Source organism: Misgurnus anguillicaudatus, chromosome 22 (genome assembly GCF_027580225.2).
Source record: "Misgurnus anguillicaudatus chromosome 22, ASM2758022v2, whole genome shotgun sequence".
Lineage (NCBI taxonomy): Eukaryota > Metazoa > Chordata > Actinopteri > Cypriniformes > Cobitidae > Misgurnus > Misgurnus anguillicaudatus.
This window is the reverse complement of record NC_073358.2, coordinates 36,248,220-36,265,178: the sequence shown is the minus strand read 5'-3', so window position 1 is coordinate 36,265,178 and position 16,959 is coordinate 36,248,220. Positions and strand designations below refer to the sequence as shown.

General features: G+C 37.9%; 1 protein-coding gene across 2 annotated transcripts in view; it reads left to right on the top strand.

Moving 5' to 3' along the window:
- tango2 (transport and golgi organization 2 homolog (Drosophila)) overlaps window positions 1-12,982 on the top strand; it is a 30,430-nt gene extending 17,448 nt beyond the window's left edge. For both annotated transcript variants that reach the window (XM_055199158.2, XM_055199156.2), the window contains 5 exons: window positions 381-495; window positions 7,215-7,282; window positions 7,467-7,614; window positions 12,229-12,333; window positions 12,423-12,982. In XM_055199158.2, coding sequence (XP_055055133.2) covers window positions 381-495; window positions 7,215-7,282; window positions 7,467-7,614; window positions 12,229-12,333; window positions 12,423-12,543 — 557 coding nt within the window. In that variant the 3' untranslated portion in view covers window positions 12,544-12,982. The remainder of the gene's footprint in view (window positions 1-380; window positions 496-7,214; window positions 7,283-7,466; window positions 7,615-12,228; window positions 12,334-12,422) is intronic.
- The last annotated feature ends 3,977 nt before the right edge of the window (window positions 12,983-16,959 follow it).

Sequence of the window (16,959 nt, the reverse complement as noted above, 5' to 3'; positions counted from 1 at the left end):
GTAACATTTCATAAAGTTTATTGAGTTGGATCACGTGATGTTCGGTTGGCGAGCTTCAGAAAAGTTCACGTGATTTCTGGTTAGGGAACATAGGGACCATCGATGCTCACTGGTTTTTGCGTTGCATTGTGGGAATTTTTAGGGAACGAACGTTCCAGTGCACTGCACGGATTTTGCGATTGAGGTTGAGACACACGGAAAGAAAGACATCAACATTTTGGATGACATGGTGGTGAATAATTATCTGGATTTTTTTTTTTTTAAGAAAATTTACTAATCCTTTAAGAAAGAGAAAGTTCACAACCAGTTTCTTCTCCTACACAATCCATAGGCATAATAAATTGGATTATTGATAAATGCCTGTCCTCATTTCTACTCAGGTTTTTTGGTGTCCAACTATTTGACGGATAACTTGGACAGTTTTGCTTACCTCCGTAAAGTTTCTTCAGAGGGTCATTTATATAACGGCTTCAATCTCCTGACTGCTGACTTCAGGTAAGTTGTGGAGTGCAAATCTTGGTTGGTGCATTTCATATCCAAGTATCCATGCTTGAGTATTTTAGCTACAAAATATGGTCATAAATGTATGTGAACTTTATTTAAAAGCGTGTGTGCTCATGTTGCTCAACGTGTACAGTTTGGCATTAGCATGGCAAATGTCATGGGTTTTATTCCCAGGGAACAAACATATGTTAATAAAATGTATAACTTGAATGCACTTTGGATAAAACCATCTGCCAAATGCATAAATGTAAAACAGATCTAGAATTATATTTTTTCATGATGTGATCCCTTCCGAGTTGCCTTTGTCCTACCACTATTTAAAGGACAAGTTCGGTATTTAACGCTTAAAGCCCTGTTTTCAGATTGTTTATGATGAAATAGAATGGTTTTGACTGAAATTTCGACATATGCGGCTGCCCCGAGAATTTTTGGGTGTTTGTTGTTTCACCTCCCACCTCTACAATGGGTGTATAGGTGCACTGGAACAATCCTATCTAAAATGCATTTAAACTTTCGTTTACAAAGATGTGAAACTCACCGAGCGGTCAGGGGTGTTCACTGATATGCTCACACAAAAATCGCTGAAAAAGACGCTTTCCAACAGGTTTTATCGTAATTTTTGTCCAACTCCATTGACTTGTATTAGATGTGCTGTGAGGTACGGTATTACTCCATGCTGGGAACGTTGTTTGTATTCTTGCAATTGGCAAAGGTGGATTATCGCCACCAACTGGGCTGGAGTGTCTATTATTCAAGCTCTCAGCGTAAGAATATACGGGTGTGAGGCGTTTAAAAAAATAGGTCCACAAGTTTACAACGAATGCTAAAACACCTGTTGGAGGGCATCTTTTGCGGCGATTTTTGTGTGAGCGTGTCAGTGAAGGCCCCTGGCCACTCGGTGAGTTTCACGTCTTTGTAAATGAAAGTTTAATGCATTTTAGGACGGATTGTTCCAGTGCACCTATACACACATTATAGAGCTGGGAGCTGAAACAACAAATACTCGAAAATTCTCGGGGCAGCCGGATATGTCGAAATTTCAGTAAAAACCGTTCTATTTCATCATAAACAATCTAAAAACAGAGCTTTAGGTGTAAAATACCGAACTTGTCCTTTAAGTAATTTACCACTTGACCCATTTAGTCACATACAGTATTTGTGATGGGCATACCTGCCAAACACAATGTACACATATTTGTGGTGACATCACCAGTAGCTGATAAAGAGAACTGCTGGATAAGCGGGTTTTCCTCACACATGCATTGCACACACAGTCATGCCCATTTAAATCGACACAAAGCGAGGAGTCATAATGCTAAAATGATTGTGCCTTTTTTAAATCTTACTTTATCAATTGTTATGAGGATGATATGAAAGAATAGAGAGGAACAGCAGGCCCTGCATTCACATTGTATGTCCTTTTCAAGTTCAGTGTTTTTACCATTATCATTTAAGGAGAACTGTCCTCTTTATTTCTTTTCTTTTCCAAGATACATTTATCACAGCATTTGGCTGTGCGCTAGAGTCTTAGGGCGAGACATCATCACCCCATCTTTTAGCTCGCTGAAAGGCTGTCTGCTAATGTAGTGATGTATTACTTAAGTCTGTGCTGTCATCTGGGGTCCTGGAGGGGTAATATTTGCCCGTTCATCTCTGTCTCTTCAAACTTATAGACGCAATATATGGGCCGATCTGAGTCCCGAACAAAATATTGAAACTGATGAAGATAGCCACGGGAGTGTTATCCATTTGTTTACCCTTTTAATAAACAAGATCGTTATTGAGCTTATCGGCCTCTCCCTGTCTTTCCTCATCCACAAAGGACAAAATGATACACGTTCAGATAAACTCTGGGGAATTGCATTGGGCATTTGTGCTGAAATCAATACTGCTCTCCTGTAAATAGAGACCTTTCCGAAAGAATAAAGAGATTTTGTTTGCTTCTCTACAGGGATGTGACTGACAAGTCTGATAACAGCCTAATGTTTTATATGATATCTCAGCCTATTAAAAGATTTCCCTCTGTGTATTATCAGGTTTCGTTTTTTAGACTCCACTTTGGCACTGTTCCTTTGGGCTTTCACAGGTTATGGACTATTTCATTCTATTCATTTTAAAACTTTATTCATATTAATTATTAAAGGGGAAAGTTCACCCAAGGGTGAAGATGATGTCATTGATGACTCGCCCTCGGGTTGTTCCGGTCTCGTGGGACCTCCGTTCATCTGCGTTACAGTTTGGGATGTTTTATATTTGGTCCGAGAGCTTGTTGACCCTTCATTGAAAATCTATGTACGGTATACTGTCCATGTCCAGAAAGGTAATAAAAACATCAAAGTAGTCCATGTGGCATCAGTGGGTCACTTAGAATGTGTTGAAGCATCGAAAATACATTTTGGTCCAAAAATTACGACTTTATTCAGCATTGTCTTCTCTTCTGCGTCTTTTTTAAAGCGCATGCGCGAGACTAAAGTCACATGACTGCAGTGATGCGGCTGAAGAGTTATCCTCAGACATGTTTGATTTTTTTTTTTCAAACAGTGTGCGTCTCCCTCAGACTGTAAACGAAGCTCGGGCGCACAAAAAAAACCCCAGCTGGGGCGCACCAGATAACACATCAGCCGCGTCACTGCAGTCACGTGACTTTAGTCTCGTGTACGCGGTTCAAAACAGAACCAGAACAGAAGACAATGCTGAATAAAGTTGTCATTTTTGTTATTTTTGGACCAAAATGTATTTTCGATGCTTCAACACATTTTAACTGACCCACTGATGTAGGGATGCACATATCAGTTAATTTTCCCGACCGACAACCGTAGCTTCTAAACCGAACCTTAACCGTTAACTTATAAGATTTTAATATGAAATTGTCATTGAGTAAAAATACAGTCGACGGTTGTCTGTGAACTAGTAAAAACAGAAGATTTAATTTGAACGTGCAAACAGCAGCGACAGATCAACAACAGAACCAGGATTCATATATTATCAGATATTCACGCAACATTACCTTATTAAAAAGCACGCGATCAGTCCACAGGATTAATATCCAAAAAGGGCAGATTGTCTCCGTTTCATCTACCACAGTGGTCATTTCTAAAGCAGGATGCTTTTCAGAAAGATTTGCTTTTGCGTCTGTTCGGATGTGCACGAGACGGACCGCGTCATCTTGCACGGACACGCGCGCGTCTCCGTTCAGCTTCCAAACACGCATACAAATGATTTCTCATACAAATGATTACTTTATCAGACCATCAGGGCAGCAATAATTTGTGTCATTTACAGGACATTCACAAATTAAAGATAGAAAAAGTGGCGAAATGTCTGTTGGCTCATGACGACACGCACCATGTATTAACACTTTTTTTTTTATTTTAACTGATAATGTTAATCGGTCATAAATTCTTACCTTCGGTTAACGGTTAAACGGTCAATGTGAGCATCCCTACACTGATGTCACATGGACTACTTTGATGTTTTTATTACCTTTCTGGACATGGACAGTAAACCGTAAATAGATTTTCAATGGAGGGTCAGAAAGCTTTTGGACTAAATCTAAAACATCTTAAACTGTTTCCAAAGATGAACGGAGGTCTTATGAGTTTGGAACGACATGAAGGTGAGTTATTAATGACAAAATTTTCTTTTTTGGGTGAACTAACCCTTTAATGTCAAAGAAAAGGTAGTGTTCATAATAGTAGTAGTGTTGTAAAGTGTTCATAAAAACTAGACTATGTAGCATTTATGTATCTACTTTGATAGCGTTATTGTTTTATATTTAAAATTAGACTCTAAACTTAGTTGGATGTGCAACCTGTTTTTTTTTTTTTTACAGTATTTGACCAAGTTCTCTAGCTTTGTAACGCCTTGTCTTGTTTATTCAAATCTCAACGCCAGATCATCTTAGGGTTGTTTGGCATAATGGTGAAATTTAGCCAGGAAAAGTAAAAAGTGGCCCATGAACTGCAGTGCACTGTTGAGTAAGCTACTTAACCTCAGGTCTCTATAATGCAAGTACTTTACTTCGGATGAAAGTGCCTTTCAGATGATTTTAAATGTCTGTGGGAGACTGTGTCTTTCTTTCTTTAGCCCTTCCTTGTTACCACTAATAAAATAATACCTTAAGTTGGTTTCCTGACAATGATCGTACATGATTAGAAGGTATTTGGCTTATGAATTAATTTCTGTTAAAGACTTTGCATTAGAGATCATGGCCAGGACTATTAATAAATCCTCTTGGTTGTGCCAATCCATTTTGGTCAAAGCTGCTTTTATAGACTCTGCTGACATAGTGGATTTTATATTAAAGGGCTAGTTCACTCAAATATGTCATAATTTTCTCACTCATTTTCTCATGTTGTTTCAAACCTCTAGAAATGTCTTTGTTCTGATGAACATGAAGGAAGATATTTTGAGGAATGTGTGTAACAAAACAGAAGGAAAAGCACACAATGCACATGTTAATGTGAAACTATGGTGATAATAATAATAACCATCACCAACTATCGTCATGAAAGCCCGCTATCGGCAGTATGTCCGACGATCGTAGACACACGATACTATCGGCACAACCCTAATTCACAGTAGGAAAAACAATGCTGTGGGACTGAATGAGGCTCATGAACGATTTGGTTACAAACTTTCCTCAAAATATCTTCCTTTGTGTTTATCAGAACAAAGAAATGTATACACAGGTTTGTAAGAACATGAGATACTTTTTTAAACAAATGCAGTATTAGGGCAGGCAACTTATAAGTAGGCATGGGAACTACGTCTTTGGCAGTGCCCACGTCAGGGCATTAGTGAACTGCATTTTAGGCATAATGTTGATGTAATGAATAAAATTATATGAATGTAAAGGGTAACTGGCACAAAGCCTGTAATCATAGACATGGATCTTAAGTTTTAACACAGTTGGTATTTAACACCAGACACCTGGGATTATGGACAGGTATCTGATGTTATAACAGTATAAATGTAAAAGGTGCACAAGACACCTGTGATTGCAGACAGATATCTTTTAAGGTTATAAATATGTTGTGCAGTTATGGCAGTTAATTACACAGCAAGCATTTACCATCTTAATTGGTTTTTTAGCTGTTTAGTACTAACTTTATCGTCTTACTCCAATACTACACCGCATCCTCCAGATCTTCCGTATCTTACCCAGCATGCATTGCATTGCTGATGTCACATTCCAATTTTTTATAACTATTTATATTATATATAACGTCACGATGGGTTTAGATGTATGAAACTTTATACTGAAAGAAAATGAACGTTGCACTGCCATCTTTCCTGCACTCTTAATTCTTCTAAAGAAAGTAGTGCATCTCAGCAAAATGCCATTAACAAACATTCATTTAAAGATGCCAAAAACAGATGTGGTTTTACTGAAAGTCACCATTCTGCATATTTATTCTACATACTTATTTTATCCCTAGTACTTACGCAACAGGCTCTAGTTTTCCAGAGTCCTGCCTGTTTGTCTGTCTATCTGTCTTTTTCTCTACTGTGGTTTGTTACACTGCCAAACTGTTTTAGCAGCACTATTGAGGTGCCTCTCAGATTGCTTTCAAAAACCCTAAATTGGCTATTTCTTATTTCACAGCTATATTCTCCTGCCATCTCCTGGGCCAATAAAATGTAAAGTGCAAATAAACAACACTATGAATTTTACTCCTTTGAAACACACAGTCAGGTTCCAAAATTAATTCTTGCCAAGTGCCGATTGCAAGTAAACTTGGATTTGTCGAGTAGATAAACAGAATTACCCACCAGTTGGCATAAAAACTTAAAAACTCAAAAATTAGACACTGCAATATAATATAATCAGTTTAAATAGAAGAAATGGTAGGAAGTTCATTAGGGACCATGCATGCCATTATTCACGAAAATTATACATTTCTAGGTTTCAAGACTTTTAAGCTATGCACAATTTTTCTATCAGGATTAATAAACTTAACTGAGTATTAATTTACTACATGTATTAAAATGGGAGCATGATAAATGGCAAACTCATGCAGGATTGGCTCTTTTTGCATTCTGGAGAAGTGGAATGATGTAATGTTGGACAGAGAGGGTTTCACCACAGTGTTTTATACTTATTCAGTAGAGTTAATACATAAAAACTGTTTATGAAATGGATCACAGCGCCACCTAATGTATCGTAGGCTATCTTTGGATTCAAGAGCGGAAAAACAGCCATCTTTGAACCTCTCTCACTGTAAGACATAGGACCACCAACGAAGAGCCACAATTTTTTGCCTGGTTCTGGTGGACAAAAACTATTTGTAATGGGTCCTTGCATTAGGATTTTCTCACCATTGAAATACAATTTCTTCTGTCAGCACACATTTTTCTTTCTGAAGCTAATTGCTTACTGCATAATAAACAGAAGTCAACACTGACCAGCTCCTAATAGGTTGAACACGATAAAGCCTTAAGAGTAAAGCCTTATTTGTCATTCAGTGCTCTGCTCATCTTTAAGTTTTATGTACAATATTTTTGCATTTTGATGTAGCCTACTTTTAATTGGTATATGTGTTGATTTGCATGTGCATGCGGACTCATTTACATTAAACACTTTTGCATAACTTATATTTATTTATTGCATATCTAATATAGGTATGCATTTACAATGACAAAAATAAATGTAGTTTAATTATGTTTAACCACTAACTCGTTTTTTCTCGTTTTGTTGTCGGATGCAGGGCCAATGAAGACACGTTGTGTTACTATGGAAACAAGGGCAGTTCAGAACCCATTCATCTCAAAGCAGGTTTGTTCAGTCCCTAAGTTAGTGCTTTGTGTTGAGACGCCAGTCTTGAATAAACCACTGCCGTTTGTATCATTAAAACTACTGTCTACATTACACAGCAGTTTCACTCATTCAGCACCAGATTTGTGGGCGTGTTTCGCTCGGGCAAAGCTTACAGGAGAAAATATAATGTTTGTTTCGGCAGGAATCTATGGGTTGAGTAATTCACTTCTAGAAACTCCATGGAGAAAACTGCAGCATGGCAAACGACTATTCAGCAGTGTAGTGGGTAAAGCACTGCCTCCTAATGGCTTAGTGCAAGAACTGCTGCATATTCTTAATAATGAAGAACTGTAAGTTTGCACACTACTTTATTATGACATGCAATATTCGCTTTCTGTTTTGGTTTCTCTTATTTTCCGTTTTTCATCTACCTTAATAGATCTTAATATTATTTTAGACTATTAAACCGGCATTCAGCCTCTAATAAGACTTTTATGTTTTATAAGTAGAATACAGGCAGACTATCACATAGTAATTTTAATTCATTTATATCTTAAAACATTGTTTGTGACTTCGTTAAAGGACAAGTTCGGTATTTTTCACTTGGGGCCCTGTTTTCGGATTGTTTGTGGTGAGGTGGAGCGGTTTTGACTGAAATTTGGACATATGATGCTGCCCCGAGAATTTTCAGGTGTTTCTTGTATCACCTCCCACCTCTGTGGTGGCTGTGTGGGTGCACTGGAACAATCCTTGCTGGAATGCATTGGACTTTCGTTTACGGGGACGTGAAACTCACCGAGTGGTCGGGGGTGTTCGCTGATGTGCTCACACAGAAATCGCTGTAAAATACGCATTCCAACAGGTTTTATCGTAGTTTTTGTCCAACTCCATTGACTTGTATTAGATGTGCTGTGAGGTACGGTATTACTCCGCGCCGGGAACTTTGTTTGTATTCTTGCAATTGGCAAAGGTGGATTATCGCCACCAACTGGGCTGGAGTGTCTATTATTCAAGCTCTCAACGGAAGAATGTACGGGTGTGAGGCGTTTGGAAAAATAGGTCCACAAGTTAACAACAAATGCTAAAACACAGCTGTTCGAAAGCATCTTTTGCAGCGTTTTTGTGTGGGCGTGTCAGTGAGCGCCCCTGACTACTCGGTGGGTTTCATGTCTTTGTAGACGAGGGTTTAATGCATTTTAGGAAGAATTGGTCCGGTGCACCTATGCAGCCGTTGTGGAGGTGGGAGGTGAAACAACAAACGCATATGTCGAAATTTCAGTCAAAACCGTTCTATTTCATCATAAACAATCTGAAAACAGGGCTTTAAGTGTAAAATACCGAACTTGTCCTTTAAGACCTTTTAAGCACTTTTTTGGATGTTTGAAACATTGGAGCAAGGAAAGACAAAGACCATCTATCTTTCACATTTAAGAGTCAAAGTCAGAATTACTTTATTGTCATTTTTACCATATGGGTGATTTATATAATTAAGGAAACCAAAGTGATTTTTTTTTCATATGGCTATATTTTTTATTTTACTAATTTGGTACTCATTGTCAAGGATCACAAGATGTTACAGGCCATAATAATGTATTTTTTTCCTGTAAACGTGTCTTATATACACTCTCAGAAATGAAGGTACAAAAGTTGTCACTGGGACAGTACCCTTTCAAAAAGGTACACCTTTGAACCCAAAAAGTGCATATTAGTACTTCAAAGGTACATATTGGCAGTTCAAAAGCACTATTAGGACGGGATTAGTTTTCCAAACAACGTTTGAGTTTCAACGTGTCCCCCAGGACATTTGATGATGCAGGCTATTCCAGAGATGGGAGTGTCTGTTTTATGCGTTTGGGCATTGCAGAAGAGCACGTGCTCTGGATACGCGTGTTTGTGGTTTAATATTTTGCTTTAAATAAAATTATGACAGAACATGTAATTTATTAATTTAATTTTAACAAATCAAAATAAAATATACAAATCCTACTAAAGTAACGTTAGCCTACGTGTTTTATATAACTGTCTGCTTATAATAAACCCAGAAATGAAGAAATAATGATTAATAACAATTTATTATCTTTATTAATTAACATTTCCATTCCGGAGTTGAACAACTTTGAACGGAGTTTCTTATAACGTTAATTACAGTGGCCAGTCTTAACAGTGTATGATATTCAGCTCGTCTTGATTTAATTATTTTATTTTGCCGAATGCGAAAAAACATTCATATTTGAATGAATGGGACTCAGGAAATACAATATACGCGCATTAGTAAGACCTTACGGCAGATCACGTTGGCCAAAACACGAAATGAACCGCGTTTTCAAAAGATATTGCGGGCAAACACAGACATTTGCATCCGGACGGGATTAAATTTCTCAGAGGACCTCTGAGTTCGGCCAAAAACAGTAGGTAAATTGCTCTGGAATTCTTACGGAGGTCGTCAGAGAAAAACATAGACATGGCCGATTCGGACGGGATTAAAAACACAGAGGACCTGTGAGAAGCACGATTTGCTCAGAGGTCCCCCTGTAAAACTAATCCCGTCCGAATAGGGCTAAAGATACATATTTGTACCTAAATGGTACATATTAGGACTTTTTTAAAGGTTATTGCCCCAGTGACAGCTTTGTACCTTTATTTTTGACAGTGTAGCTGAAAATCATGATTTCCTTCCTGTTGTCTGTATTAGTCAGTGTCAATTTGGTTACTGTAAAACTACTGTTGACATTATGTAACAAAACTGGCAGTCACAGAAACACACAGTTTTTCTCACACACATACTGTACATGACTGTCAATATTGTTACCAGTGGCGGCTCGTGACTGCTCATCCGAGGGGCGCAAATTCAAAATAAGTGTTCGGAGTGGCGTGTGTGGTTCCCTTTTCCAAAATATGTGGTCTGTGTGTCGGGGGATCCTGTGTGCATCATGTGTCATGCCAAGATGGGTGCCTGCTGCACACGCGTCAAAACCGTTTATGATAAAAGATACGCTCACGTTCACAAAATACATGCAAGAGTAAGCGGGCACTTGTTTTGGCATGACGCGTGATGCACACAGGGTCTCTCAAAGTGCAGAGCACATGTTTTGAAAAAAGGAACCACACACATGACGGGCTACATGTTGTGATAACCTTCGCATCGAGCGCCCTCGAAAAAAGAAGTCACCCCCCGCTACTGATTGTTACTCTTTATTGGTAAGTTTGACAATGACTAATTCAAACGATAGGAAGGAAATTTTTCAGCTATATAAGAGAATGGTATTGTTATGACTGTAATATCTTGTGATCCATGAAAATTGGTACCAAATAATATAACTATTTGAATAAAGCAGAATAAAATAATGACTTTGGACTCCAAATGTACCTGCAATTATACAATCACCCATATACAGCTTGTGCACTGTGAAATGACACAAAGTTTCTCCATGTCATTTGAAGCTGTTAAAGGCAGATATTCGGCACACTCATGTCAGTAATGACCTTTAACAGGAGATGCATTTATAAGAGTGCAACACAGATGTCTGATTAGACATTATGAATCTGTTTGCACTCAGCATCACTGAAATTGAATGTAATGGCACAATCAGAAAGGTCTATTAGTCCAAATCTAGGGATGATCGTAAATAGTCATGAGCACTTGGAAAAGCTTTTAATGCTTATTTGTCCCTTTCTTGTATTAATATGTGACCCGTAACATTTTAACAGGTTTAGTATGTTAGACATATATGCATTTATTACACGGCTCGTTAGAATGCTTGATTCTGATTGGCCAGTCACGACATTTGCCGATTTGTTATTCCCAGATAACAACCACTTGCTTTTGGTATCGCAGAAATAAGCCCCTTTAGTGTGATACAACACCCTCCGCTTCACATTGGGTCCTGATTACACTGTCAGGGCTTATTTTTGCCATTACAACCGGCTGCCTCTGCATTATCCCTTATTTAACAGTTTGTGATCTCAAACTTCAAAATTACCTGTCTGCATATACGGTGAGGAAAATGGGTGTTTGGACACCCTGCTGTTTTGCAGGTTCTCCCACTTAGAAATCATGTGAGAGGCATAATCTAAAAAAAATCACAATGTATGATTTTTTAACTATTTATTTGTATGATACAGCTGAGGATGGGTGTTTGAACACCTGTCTATTGGCTGGAGTTCTGACCCCCAAAGACCTGTTGGTCTGCCTTTGAAGTGTCCAATTCCACTCCATTTATTGTCCTAAATTAAATGCACCTCTTTGAGGTCGTTAGCTGCATAAAGACACCTGTCCACGCCATACAATCAGTAAGAATCCAACTACTAACATGGCCGAGACCAAAGACACTAGAGACAAAATTGTACACATCCACAAGGCTGGAAAGGGGTATTGGGAAATTGCCAAACAGCTTTGTGAAAAGGTCCACTGTTGGAGCAATCATTAGAAAATGGAAGAAGCTAAACATGACTGTCAATCTCCCTCGGACTGGGACTCTATGCAAGATCTCACCTAGTGGGATCTCAATGATCCTAAGAAAGGTGAAAAATCAGCCCAGAACTACACAGGAGGAGCTGGTCAATGACCTGAAAAGAGCTGGGACCACCGTTTCCAAGGTTACTGTTGGCAATATACTAAGACATCATGGTTTGAAATCTTGCATGGCACAGAAGGTTCCCCTGCTTAAACCAGCACATGTCCAGGCCCGTCTTAAGTTTGGATAATAAATGGAGTGGAGGTGGACTTTTTAAAGGCAGACTAACAGGTCTTTGAGAGTCAGAATTCTAGGTGATAGACAGGTGTTCAAATACTTATTTGCAGCTGTATTATACAAATAAATAGTTTCTAAGTGGGAGAACTTGCAAAATAGCAGGGTGTTTAAATACTTATTTTCCTCACTGTATCTAATGCATGTAGTATTTTACTGTATATTTACAATAATCGAATCTCCTTTAAAAAAAACACTCATTTTTGCTCTTCTCAGAAACAGCCCAGACTCAGCACAGGAGAGTCAAGGTGTGGGTTACACTAAAGCTATGCTTCAGGCCTTTTCTGCAGTGTTTGTGCGGACACCAGGATACGGCACAAGGTCAGAGTCCTATGGAAACAATCTTCCAATTAATATGGTAGCAATTAATTACTGTGTAACCAGTGTCATACTCTGTCCTTCCATGACAGGACCAATACGGTAATCCTTATCGACAGAGAAGGGAACGTGAGCTTCACGGAGCGTACCATGCTAAACTGTGACATCACCCAGTGGAGCACCAATACCTTACACTTCAAACTGCAGGAATGAGGACCAGAAAAACCTCACGTTGTGCCTTTGTCCCTATACTCCTCAAGTTATGATGTAGCACTTATGTTTCTGTGCATCATGACTTTGTTGTGACTCTCCTGAATTAGTGCTATTAAGAATTGTTTTAAATTATTGCTACGGCTGTGTTTTCAGAGAAAGCATCATTTGTAATTTTCTTGGTAATTTTTTTTCTTGGTTTCCACTGAGTTGGATGGGATTTTGGGTGCATGAGATCCTCTCTGCACCTCTAAATTATAAAGTATGAAGAATGGGAAGCGATGTTATTCCTCTCCACGATTTATTCACTCAATCTTTGTTTATCAGTTGTCATTAGCTTGGAATGTTGGAGTAGACTGGGGAACAAAATGTTTACTGCCAAAGAATCATTATGTCAGTCAGTCGTTTATAAACAGAACTAAATAAATCCACTTGCACAATATACTGTTAACTTTACTTGACTATAATGTCCAGTATTTGTTTACTGTAATAGCAGAACTTTCACTCAGGAACACATTGAAAAGCTACTGCCAAAAATATGAATATTGAAAGTAGGGATGCACCGATAGGATTTTTGGGGGGGGCGATACCGATTTAAACAGACAACTTCTGACCGATGCCGATATTAAACACTTGTATAGAATACTATACAGTTGGTCTATTAGCTAGTTTATTTCTGCATCAAATTATTTTTACTGAACATGGATTGGATCTAATTAACATTCAACTGACCAACATAATAAGAGAGGCACAAATTAAGCTAAAACAAATATAACAAGACAGCATGACAACCTTCAAAGGTGGTTTTTGCTATTCAGCATTTATTTTATTAACAACATTAACTCATTTTTTACATATAATGGATTCAGTTAATTAATAAACAATCGGTGTCGGCCTTTCTCGTGCTATTGCCGATATGCCGATGGTTTCAAATTCATCAAAAATCGGCCGATAAATATCGGCGGCCGATACATCGGTGCATCACCAATTGAAAGTATTGAAGACTAAACGGTGTTCTTGGACATTCGTTTAAAAATCTAGAAATTATCCAATAACTGAAGTTTGAAGTCTGTTTTTAGCCTTACAATCCACATTTCATGCTTCCTGCTTTCTGAGACCTCATTTTAAAGGGGACATGTCATGAAAATCTGAAGGGCTAAAATTGGGTCCCCAGTGCTTCTATCAACCTAGAAAATGTGAAAAAGATCAACCCAGTAACTTAGTTTTGGTAAACCATTCTCTGCAAGCATGTGAAAAGATAGGTCATTGAAATTTGTCTCCTCTTGTGATGTCAGAAGAGAATAATACTGCCCCTTAATCTGCATTATCCAACCACGGCACTGCCATTTAGTGCAGAGATCAGCTCATTTGCATTTTAAAGGACACACCCAAAAACGTTTAAGCATTTTTGCTTATACCTACAAAGTGGCAATTTTAACATGCTAATAAATTATCTAAATGGTAGTTTGAGCTAAAACTTCACATATGTACTCTGGGGACACCAGATATTTATTTGACATCTTTAAAAAGTCTGAAAGTGAAATGTCCCCTTTAACATCATATTTGATGTAATTTAATGGCAGCTTGCCTGATATTTAGCTTTTACATTTAGATCATCATAGTCTTTTACTCATGTATTCTTCCCTAAATCTGAAAATGTGCAATTGATACCTCAAAAGTTGCCATTTATTAGATGGAAAAGAAAGTTTCCTACTAATTTCTCATTCAAAATCTGGACTTTGATTTGACTTCTTTTTATTATTTTGGGCATGTTCAATTTTGTTTTCTTTTTGATGATAGTTCAGAGACGCATTCGTACCCAGACCTAAATATATTGTCTAAACACCATTTTTAAAACCAAGGTAAGTTTTTGTTCCTACATGTAGCTCATATTGGCTTCTCTTGTCTTCATTTGTGTCATTGCTTTTCAATGCAGACGTTAGTTACTAAACTTTGAGCACACATTACACGAAAATAACATGAAAATGATGGTGTTGTATAACATGTTGCAACTGCCATTTAATGGTGGTCTGCTGCCATCTAGGGATGTATCTGTAACTCTAGTGCATTAATATACTACATGAAATAAAAACAATACATGATGTCTTGTTTGCAATGTGTGAGCATTTTCTTCATTTGTGAAAGCTTCATTTATGTGAATAGTTCTTTTCAGGGAATTCAGGGGAAAAAAACAAAACGTTTTAAAAGAAATGTCATTAAAATGTAATGGTTAAATAATTTACACTTTCCTAACCAAATTGTTTTAAAGTGACAATAAATTATTTTTTTATCTTTAATGTTTTAGATTTCTAGACTTTAGCCTATACAGTTGATTTGATATTTTTAACACACAGGTGGGGACTTGGCATGCTTCACGATGCCATAAAATAACCTTTTTTTTTGCTAAATAGTTCCATAAAGAATCTTTATCCTCCGAAAAACCTTTCTGTTTTACAAAAGGCGAGAAATGTGATTCTTTAGATTATAAAAATGCATGAAAGAAATTGTTATTTTATGAAACTTTGATGGAATGGTTCATTGTGGAACCAAAAATGGTTCCTCTATGGCATTGCTGTGAGAAATCTTTTAAGAACCTTTATTTTTAAAGGCAGGGTGCACGATTTTTGAGAAACGCTTTGGAAAAGAGAGTCGGGCCGAGTACCAAAACACAATTGCAGCCAATCGGCAGTAAGGTGCGTGTCTACTAACCGACATCATTGCCTGGGTTGCGTATGTGTTGGGTGGGTCTATCAAAAGAAGGTCCAGATATTTGGATAGGGGTGTGTTTGTTCAAATGTCAACATTGGCTTTCAGATAGGGTTGTGCCGATAGACGATAGTATCGTGTATCGACGATCATCAGACATATCGCCAATGGCAGGCTTTCATGGCGATATGACGATAGTTGGCTATGGTTATTATTATTATCATCATAGTTTCACATTAACATGCACATTGCATGCTTTTCCTCCCATGAGGGTTTGTGGGCTTCACTTTACTCGGAGAGCTTGAAATAAATCCAGCATGTCATGAGCAGCTGTGCTTCTCTCTGTCTCACGTGCACGCGCTCTCGCATCTGTCCAAAGTCTAAACATAAACTAAAGTAATAATCCCTATGTATTTGTTCAGTTTAATGTGTTTCATGCGAGCTGAGGCAAACTATCCCTTTTGTTTAAAATATAACCTGCTGCATATTGGCGCCTCTCTCGCGTACGTGCAGAGAGCTGCGCTTCGTCCGAAGTCAGATCATTAGGTATTAATCCTGTTTATGATATGCATTTCAAGGAGTTGTAGCAATACATCCCTTGTGTTTAAAATATTATTGTGTTTAAAATATGAATGCGTTCCCACTGGACCGATGTGTTTAAAAAGGCACCTCTGAGAGCACCACTGCTTGACACGTGTAGCTTTCTGCAACAGCACTAAACAAATGCATTGAATTGTTTGTATGTGCGCGCGTGCGTGTGCGCGCAGATGGGTGTTTTTACAGTCATTAATAATAAATTAATAATACTCTGAATAATGGCATCAGTTTTGAGAAGGTTGCAGTCGTGACGGTGTTGCTCTTGTTCTTTTTTGTCCACCAATCAAGTAAGTGGCTTGAAAAAATGAACAAATAAATAAATGAGTAAACTACTGCCCCGCCCCCTGATATTATCATGTATTGCCGATCTCACAGGCTGACGATAGGACGATCTCAAAATTGGGCATATCGCCCAGCACTACTTTCAGAGATCTTGCACCCCGCCTTTAAGAGTGTATTGCAAGCAACGTATAAAGAGAACAGTAATGTAATGAGTTAAAAAAAAATGATTTTTTTTTAACCAATCAAATCTCCAATATTTTACATAATAACTCTAAATATACAAACAGTAGCTTTCTTGAGCTTGCTTTAATAATAAAATATCAAGTAATGGTGTCAGTAATAGAGTTGCTAATGCAAGTAATGTAAATTAATCTGTTAGCTGGGATGACATATTTTCAACCTAATGTTGTTGGTTCTGCATGTCAAAATTACAAACCCATAGAAACTTAATTGTCAAAACTTTTCTGCGGAGATTTGCTCTAAAATTAAATTTATATAAAATGTTTAGATAGTTGGAATACATTTGAGCTTTCTTAGATGACAATTATTTCCTCCAGTAAATACTATGGGTATTGTTACACTTAAATGCAGGGTGCATGATTTTTGAAAAACACTTTGGAAAAGTCGGGCCGATACCATAACACACTTGTAGCCAATCAGCAGTAAGGTGCGTGTCTACTAACCAGCATCATTGCCTGGGTTGCGTATGTGTGGGGCGGTTCTATCAAAAGAAGGTCCAGATTCTATTAGGGTAGGGGCGTATTTGTTTAGGTGATTTCAAATGTCAACATTGGCTTTCAGAGATAGTGCACCCTGCCTTTATGAGTGTATTGC